Raw genomic sequence first — 8,902 nt, 5'->3', positions numbered from 1 at the left:
TACATTCCATGTTCCAATTTTCAAAGAATGTTTACAGCTGTTTCTCTTCATTTTGAGTTGTGCCCCATCAGCAAATGAAGGTCCCACGGGCTTTACTCCCATAGGCTTTACTCCATTCACTTCATTCCCATGGTCAACTCTACTTTGAAGAGGCAGCTCTTCCCCAGTTGCATTTTGAGTGCCTTCCAACCTGAGGGGCTTAACTGACAGTGTTTCTCTGCTATTCATAAGATTTTCAGTGAGTAAAGATTCAGAAGTAGTTGTTCACTCTTTCTTCCTAGTCTGTCTTTGTCTGGAAGCTCATCTGAAACCTGTCCACCATGGGTGACCCTGCTGGTATTTAAAATACTGATGGCATAGCTTTCAAAATCACAACTCACAAGCCACTACAGTATGGCAAACAGATGAATGGTGGCCATTCAGTTTTAAATGGAAACTATCACTTTAAATTTCGAGGAGATCTGTGCACATGCATAGTAGAACATTACTTCACAACATTACTCATAGTTTATTTTGATCCCTACAGTTGAATGCGTTTGAATAGTCAACAAACCACAAGTAAGCATCTTTCTGATAGTCTCTGCTTTCAGCCAATATCCACCTGACATCAACAGAAATAATCCCTTGTTCCATGTCCTCTTCTGAATCTGGCTTGAATTTCTAGCAGTTCTCCATCAATGTGCAGCTGCAACTGTTTTGAGTTTATCTTCAGTAAACTTTACTTGTGTGTGATATTAATGATGTTGTCCAATAATTTCCACAATCCATTGGGTCACCTTTATTTGGGATGAGCACAAATGAAGATCTCTTCCAAATTTCTTGGCATAGATGAGTGAGTGCCTCCAGTGCTGCATCAGTGTGCTGAGACATTTCAATTGGTATTCCATCAGTTCCCTGAACCTTGTTTTTTTTGTTGCTGTTATTTTTTTTTTGCCAATGCTTTCTTAGGGACATCAATTATCTTTCTCAATCTACCTTGAGCACTGTGAACCAGAGGGGCCCTGGAGGATTTGAAGTAGGTGCGGCATCACCTGAGGGTGCTGGCATTTCTTTCTTTCTCTTCCTTACTGTCCTTTTGCTCCTGGAGTTGTCATCTATCTCCCACCTCCGCCTCCTCCTAGAGGCTTTGGGGGTGGGGCCACGTGTATGTGTGCAAGACAAAGAATCAGTGAGACCATGCTGTAAGAGGCACTCCTCTGCCTGGTGCCTGCTCTAGGAAGCCAGAGAGAGGTTCTGATAGTGGAGGGAAGCCAGAAAACGTCATCTTATCTGGACCAAGAAATGCCTAAGTGCAGGAAACAAGGAGATGTTCAGGAGCAAGGACACAGAAAGGAGGCATCTGAAAGGTGAAGGAAGAAAGATGAAATCAAGGCAGTGATGAGCCTGTTGTGCAGTGGCCAGCACTCCACTGCTAGCAGTGAGGTTGGAGGTTTGAACCCACAAGTTGCTCTGTGGGAAATAGATATGATAGTGGGCTTCCGTAAAGATTTTTGCCATTGTTGCTAAGTGTCACTGAGTCAGTTCCCACTTCTAGTGATCCTGTATAGGGCTTCTGAGGAGAGGCTGGTAGGTTTGAACAGCTGACTTTGTGGTTCGTGTCCAGTGCTGATCCTACAGCCTTGGAAACCCTATGGATCAGTTCTACTCGGTCCTGTAGTGTCATGATGGGTGAAGATGGACTGCGTGGCAAATGGGTTAACATCTAAGAACCTACCATGTGTCTGTGGCATGATGTTAATTGGATTTATGCTTTTTTTCTATCTAATTCTGTTGGATTCTATTAGAGTTCATGCTGAGTTCTACGAGCATGTTTTTCTATAGCCACAACATTACTAGGAGTCGGTACTAGTATCGGCTCCAGAAGAAACACAGGAAGTGGGGGGAGGAGGGAGAAGAGAGAGGGCAGTAGGACAGCCCAGCTCTCCAGAACTGTCAGCTTCATCCCAATCCGGCAGCGCTGCCCCCAGAGGAGCTCAGCATCTTTGATGTCAAGCAAAGTGCTGAATCTAAACAGATGATGTTCACTATGAAATTAAATTAGAATTAAGTCAGAATTAAAGATTCATAGTTTCAGCCAAGAAGACAAAACTAATTTGAAAATAGGGTTTTTAGCCTTTGCAATGTCCTTCACTCAACTTGTGCTGCCGGGCAAAGGGCTTCATGGTTTTTGGGTATGTGTTTGTCTTATCCAGGGTTGATCCAGAGGCATCCTCAGGGGAGTCAGCTAGTGGCACTACGCTGGGAACAAGCACTTCTCTAGAAGTCTGTCCATTCCTGGGAGCACCGGAAGAGGCAGAGCTGCAAGTCAGAGGACCAGTCTGCTTCCATCTGGCTGCCTCTCTGAGCCCCCATCACACTTATCTGGCCTCTTTCACAGGGTGGGGCGGAGTCCAGGAGGCAAGGTCCCAGGTAGGGAGGATGCTGGTGTTTTCTCACTCTCCTTTTGGAAATGAGGGCATGTCAATCACTAGAAACTGGTCTGCTGGGGCTAGGAGGGTTAGGAGGATTAGTGGCAAGCAGGAGAGGTAATTGGCAAGTGGCCATCAGCCAAGGAGCAGAGCTGATGCTCAAAGGATGGCATTGAGAATCATCACTTCATTGGCAAGTTTAATTTCCTTTGTATTGTCATGGGAGGCAGAGACAGGGATGCCCTCAAAAGAGACTACCCCAAGGAAAGAGAGAGAGAGAGAGAGAGAGAGAAGGGAACTGGGCTTTGCAGCACAGGAGTTCCCAGGGTTTTTCACAGCCAAGCAAACAAAGACCTAACGAGGGATAAATATTTAGTTACAGAAGTGAGTGTTTGGCTCACCTAGGCTTAGAGCAGAACGAGTTCTACAGGCAAGGATAAGGCACAGTATGGGCCCTAGGAGACAAGCCAATGACAGGAGTTGGGAGACTGGGCAGAGCGTGGTTTTCAGAGGGAGCAGGTGGTCTTGAAGGAAGGCAGAGGCAGCCCCTGAGATCATTCCTCCTGAGTCACAGCTGGGACCCCTAAGACCTGGGCTGTGTAGAGCAGCTAACAGGAGCAGTTTGGCCAAGAGCTTGGCAGAGAGCCGACCCCCTGCAGCCCAGGAGCCCAGCCAGCCACTGTGAAAGTTGGCAGGGGGACCAGGCTGCCTGCCCTGGAGTCAGTCTTTCAGAGCAGGCAGACCATGACAGCTTGCTCAATGAGGCACCCTGCCTCTTGAGGGTGTCCACTTGGGGACATTTCTTCCAATACCATTTCTATGAGGTGGACTTCCGGTTGAGGTCACTGGGGCCACTTGAGGGCAAAACTTTAATGTCCTCCTGCCAGAGCTCTACCTGTTCCCTGCCCTCATGTCTGACTCTCTTCCAACTATTGGTAATGACCTAAAGCTTCACCAGCTGCAGCCCCATCTGGGCCTCAGTCCCCCATCTCTAAAATCAGGAAGCTGGATGAAGTCCCAGGTTTGACCACCTCCAGTTCTAGAATAGCTTCCAGCCAGGAGTATCATGTGCTCACACAGGTGGATGGAGCTGAAAGAACCTCCTGGTAAGCAAAGAAGTTTGTTTGTTTTTTTAAAGTGCTGGGTAGGACATACCCTGAAATCACCTATGAGAAGCAGCCCTGTACCTGCAGAGGAAAACAGGAAAACATTAAAAATTAAGACCTCAGCTTTTCTTTTTCTTAAAAACAAAAAACATGTCTTACATTGAGAGATAGAGCAGCTGAGGACTCTAGATTCATGGAAAGAGAAAGGCTGTGTACTGGTGGCCAGGAGGCAGGCTTGCAGAATGTGCCCTTTGGTTGTTTAAATGATTATATATTCCTGAGTGTTTCTGTGTACGTCCCCCTGCCCCCTCGACAAAAAATTTAAAAAACAAAACAGAAAACAGACAGAATAGAAGCAAATCCTGCTGAATGATGATGCATGGAGTAGACTGTAATCATTGCGATGAAACAATGAGTGTAAAACCAATGTTCTCCCATGTAAACTATCACTCAATTCACAATAAAAACTTAAAAAAACAAAGTAACTAGATGAATGGCAAAGGCTTTAGGTAAACAGTTGTGGCCCTCTTTTCCTCAGTTTGTGATGCGAATGTGACATCATCTAAGTTTATTTGCCTTTGAGTTGTTGAAACGGTGTGTGCTGGGGGCAGGGGGACCAGGCAGCCAGGTTTAGCAGAGCAGAAGCTTTGGAGAAAGAGGCTATAATTTAGAGTATCAATAAGATATCATGCCTGGTAGGTTTCATTAATAAGTCTAATAACAAACACATCTGCTTTCTAAATGCTATAGAAAATACTTTCATGCATACATGATCGTCTTTGAACAGCTTTGATGTTGTTAAGTGTGTTGAGTCAGTTCTGACTCATAAAGTCCCTTGCATAGGGTTTCCGAGGAGCAGCTGGTGGGTTTGAACTGCCGATCTTGTGATCTGCAGTCCAGTGCTGATTCTACAGTGCTACACTAGGTGGGCTAAGAAATGTTAATCCCATTTTACAAAGGAAATTGCTTGAGGTGCTTTCAGGTCTCCAAGTCTAGGAGGGATATCGGGAGCTGGGTGGGGCTCCAAGTTAGCGCTGCTGCCTGGCTTGAAAGTTTATGCCTATGGTTGGTCCTTCAGTCAGTAATTTTAGTGGGTGGCACGGAATTTGTACCTAAAACATGAAATAAAGCAAAGAAGAAAAGTTCTTTCAAGTGAGACCAAGGTAGAACATAGCTCTAAATTTTGTTTCTCTAGCTAAAGTTGATATCGTTTGCTAATACATTCAGTGTGAAAATTTTAAGTTGAAATCAAAGTTGTAAGTTGTTGTTTGATAGGACACTCTGCAGTCCAGATGTGATTCACTTTGGAGTTTCTAGAACCGCTGGGCTTTACAAATTTAAAAATCAAATAGGTTATTTCTATACCTGCCTGCTAAAGGGAAAGAGATTTAGAATAGGCGGCTAATTTTTAAAAGTAAAAAATTGAGGATAATTGTGTGTTCTAGCAACCAGTTCATAGGAAATGACCTGAAAAGCTAACACAGGTGGTTACCCACAGTACTTCTCAGGAGCCCCTTGCATGTCCCTGACATTCCTATCTCCCTCTTGCCTACCTGTTGGGTTTGAATGGCAACCAAGCTGAGGTGCTGGATCAGGACTATCCCAGGCCAGTGCCACATGGAAAGGAGAGCAGAAAGTGGCCTCACTCACCATTCTGGGAAAGTGATGAGGCATTTGAGATTCCCACAGGGGCAGACCTTAGGGAAGGGTGGGATTAGGCTTCCTGCTTAGACTGAAAAGGATCAGGAAGTGAGAAAACCAAGGACAGGTTCTTCCCTCTCAGGACATTTGGGTACAATTGGCCAATTTGACCAACTATAGCAGATTGAATAATTATAATTTTTAAATGGGCACCATAAGGTTAAGTTATGATCTTTAATGGCAACATGTTTCAAACATTTTCAACCACATAGAAAAAGTTGCATGAAGTGGCATTTTGTGAAGAAAGCAAGGCATAACATCATGCATTTAGAGTGAGATGAACAGTGTTTAAAAATATATATACACGTATAAAACGCTACAAGTAAACATTTTAAAACGTGACCTCCAGATGGTGGGCTCACTGTTTTTTTCTTAAATCTCTTTTTTCTATTTTACTCAGTATTTTTTTCTTTCACAAATGAGCATATAAAGGTTTTAGATTCAGGAAAAAAAAACAATAGAAGAGAAACATAAAATTAGTAGAAAACTGCTTATGCAAATTGAGGTGAGCAGGTTCTTGATTCTTAGCTTATTTCAAGATATGAGCAGTTTCAAGTTTACTTTGGGGAAGTTGGGAAGGGGCCAAGGCAAGCCAGGTTGGGTACCTGCAGAAATGGGGTACCCAAATCCTTGAGAAAATCTTTTTGGCTTTTCCTGCATGAAAAGCTGAAGATGTGCCCAGTTCTGCAGCTTGGTGCAAGGCAATCAACACTGAACTCCAACCCACACGATAGCTGTGTGACCACAGGAATTTCCCTCTCTCTGAAACTCAGCTTCATCATCTGTAATGTGGGAACAGCAACCTTTACCTCATAGGTCATAAAAACAACAAAATAATCCTAGCAGGCCCCATGCTGTGTGTTTGGCATCCACTTTCTCTAATCCCCATTTCACAGATGAGGAAATTACAGCTTAAAGAGATTAAGTGGCTCACCCAAGGTGGAGTCAAAATTCAAACCTAGGTCCCCAGCTTCAGAGACAGGGCTCCTTGGAGCCACCTGCGGTCTTGTGTGGATGAACAGTTGGTGATCCGCTAAAGGCTACGACCATGTGGGCTGCTAAAATGATGATGACAACACCACCAACATGGCATATTTTTGTTGTGAATTCCAAAATGCTTTCGTGCTGATATATTTAGAACCTTCTGTGGAAGATGAGACTGAGAAAGATTGCTGATTAGATTGTTTTGATTTGTAAAGGGAAAGAGCCTGCCACAGAAATCCACTTTCCTGCTGCCTTGAGCCTCTTAAGAAGGGCCTACAGGGAAGAGGTTCTAGGCAGACCTGGGCTTGAGTTCTCACTCTTGGTTTTCAGCTCTGTGACGTAAGACAAGTCATTTCTGCTCTCTGAGTCTCAGTTTCTTTATATGTAAGTGGGGAAGTTAATCCCCACAGCTCATGAGGGTGGTCTTGACCATTAAATGAAATGGCTGATAGAGGCTGCTGCTGTACGGTGTGGAGTTGATTCCAACTCATAATGCTCCCAATGGGAAACTGAGTAGAATTGCCCTGTAGGGTTTTCTCAGGCTGTAATCATTATGGAAGAAGCGCAGCAGCTCCATACAATTAGCACTGGACACAAGGTTAGAGTCTGCCAGCCATTCCACAGGAGTAAGATAAAGCTTTCTGCTCTTGTAAAGATTTAAAGCCTTGGGAATCCTATATAGTTCTGACTCACTATGAGTCAGAATGGACTCGAAGGTACTTAACAACCACAACAATCGTCATGGGAGCATATTGCTAGGGTTTTTTGCCCATAAGGCTGCTGGTGGGTTTGAACCTCTGACCTTTCAGTTAAAAGCAGATTGCTTAACCACTGCCCCACCTGGGCTCCTGATACAAAATAAAGGGTGCTGCCATATTTCAGTGGGTACAGCAATGGAGGTTCTGAGTTCAGATCTCCCTGAGCCTAATTCACTATCCTGGTGGAGGGACTCAATCAATGTCATTTCCTTCTATTGGTATTAACATTCCAGCTTCTGTGACATTCGTCTGAATTGGGTCAGGCCTGGTAGCCTGTCTCCACTTACCGAACGCCTGCCCTCAGGATGAGTTGTGATTTAATGTGAGTTCCCCGCGTGGCCCCAGGACTCTCCCTGATGCTTCCCTTGGCCAATCTGGCAGAAGTCCTCCTGGACTGAGATGCTCACTGCTCTCTGTGGTACTTTCTCAGGAACCCTGTCTCAGGGCCCCTTTGGATGACTCTGACATTGCCAATTCCCTTCCATCCATCAGTCTAGCTCCAAACTCCAGCCGGGCTAAGGATCTGGTCATGACTGTCCCAGCCCAGCCCCGCAGGGAAAGGAGAGGAGGATAGAAAGTGGGCTCACTCACCGCTCTGCCCCATGCAGGGGATGGGTGAAGCCTCCCTCCCCAAGGGTGGGCGGATGAGATTTTCACAGGGGCAGAACTTCCTGAGTAGGCAGAAAAGGGGCAGGAGAGAGGGCAGAGGACAGGTTCCTCCCCCCTCAGGAAATTCAGGTATTTGGGGGAAATGAGGAAGAATGTGTAATGGTTACCAGAGGTGACTAACCATTCCTGTTTGTCCACAACTGAAAGGGGTTCCAGGGGCACAGGGCTTTCCATGCTAAAACTGGAAACGTTTTAGACTCCACCAGTGGCCCTTGGCGAGTCCCTCCGCCACTCTGAAACTGCCTCTTTAGTGAAAAGGGAACTGGACCAGGTCACATTTGGGGTGCTTCAAGTGGTCCAGAGGATTTGATGACAGGCAGAGCTGACCAAGAGGGGCTGGTGGAGGGAGTACAATGCCACTTGGACATTCCTGCTCCAGGAAGGTTTGGATTCTCCCCCTATTAGTCAGGAAGTGTGTTTCTCAGAGCTACCTGCAGCTTGGCACAGCCCCCTACCAAACCGGCAAAGAGGGCATCGAGCATGCCCAGGGAGGGAGGGTCAGAGAGACTGAGCTCCTTACCTGCAGGCCATTGGGGTATACGTCGCCTTCGGAGAGCGAGTCCACCAGGTCCTCTTCATCCAACGTGGCCCGCTTGTAGGTCGACATCTGCAAGGCCAAATGCAGCACAGACTCCCTCAGAGCCTCCATGGCTCTTGCACGCGAATGGGGAAGCGGCCCGAGTGCCACCAAGCCCCAACCAGGATACCCGAGACCAGCCCACGGCGTTGGAAGGGGTTCTAGTCCCCCAGATCTCCTCCCGCACTTATGCAACGCTACGCCTCACCCCCAATGCCGATAGTGCAGCGGCCACCGGGTACGGCGGCCACACGCTCCACATGCTGCGCCCGCCGGTGGCACCCTGGTCCCTGCCGCCACTGTCGCGCTGGGCTAGCCAGGAGGGCCGGGCCGTGGGGGCCGGGCCCAGGCGGGGCAGGCAGCACGCAGCTCTGGTGGGCGGGGCCTGCTCTGAGGGCTGCTTCTGCTCCCTCCCTTGTCCCCTCCCTAACTGGGGAGATCCCACCCCTGTGGGGGCGGGGATGGTGAAGGGTGCTGCTCTCCCATGAGGTCAGGAAAGGAGCCCCCCTTGAGAGACTCCTAGAGGGTGAGAAAGAGGCTCCGAATGACCCCTTCTTTCTAATGAGAAACTTCAAGTGCCACTTCAATAAGGGGGTCCCCAATGGCAGATCCACGGAGTCAAGAATTAGGAAGATGCCCTCCACATGATTCATCAGGTCAGAGAGAGTGGTTCCTCTGCTGTGGTGCCTGAGGTACCGA

General features: G+C 47.1%; 1 protein-coding gene across 3 annotated transcripts in view; it reads right to left on the bottom strand.

The window, feature by feature from the left end:
• ECE1 (endothelin converting enzyme 1) overlaps window positions 1–8,468 on the bottom strand; it is a 76,448-nt gene extending 67,980 nt beyond the window's left edge. For 2 of the 3 annotated variants that reach the window (XM_006862344.1, XM_006862346.1), the window contains exons 1-2: window positions 8,412–8,468; window positions 8,147–8,233 (exon numbers count right to left, since the gene is read on the bottom strand). In XM_006862344.1, coding sequence (XP_006862406.1) covers window positions 8,147–8,233; window positions 8,412–8,465 — 141 coding nt within the window. In that variant the 5' untranslated portion in view covers window positions 8,466–8,468. The remainder of the gene's footprint in view (window positions 1–8,146; window positions 8,234–8,411) is intronic. The other variant, XM_006862345.1, reaches the window with a different exon arrangement.
• Between the last annotated feature and the right edge of the window lie 434 nt (window positions 8,469–8,902).

Source organism: Chrysochloris asiatica, unplaced genomic scaffold (genome assembly GCF_000296735.1).
Source record: "Chrysochloris asiatica unplaced genomic scaffold, ChrAsi1.0 scaffold00047, whole genome shotgun sequence".
In the NCBI taxonomy this organism is placed as follows: Eukaryota; Metazoa; Chordata; class Mammalia; order Afrosoricida; family Chrysochloridae; genus Chrysochloris; species Chrysochloris asiatica.
Note: the sequence above shows the minus strand (reverse complement) of the source record. Positions and strands in the feature narration are given on the sequence as shown.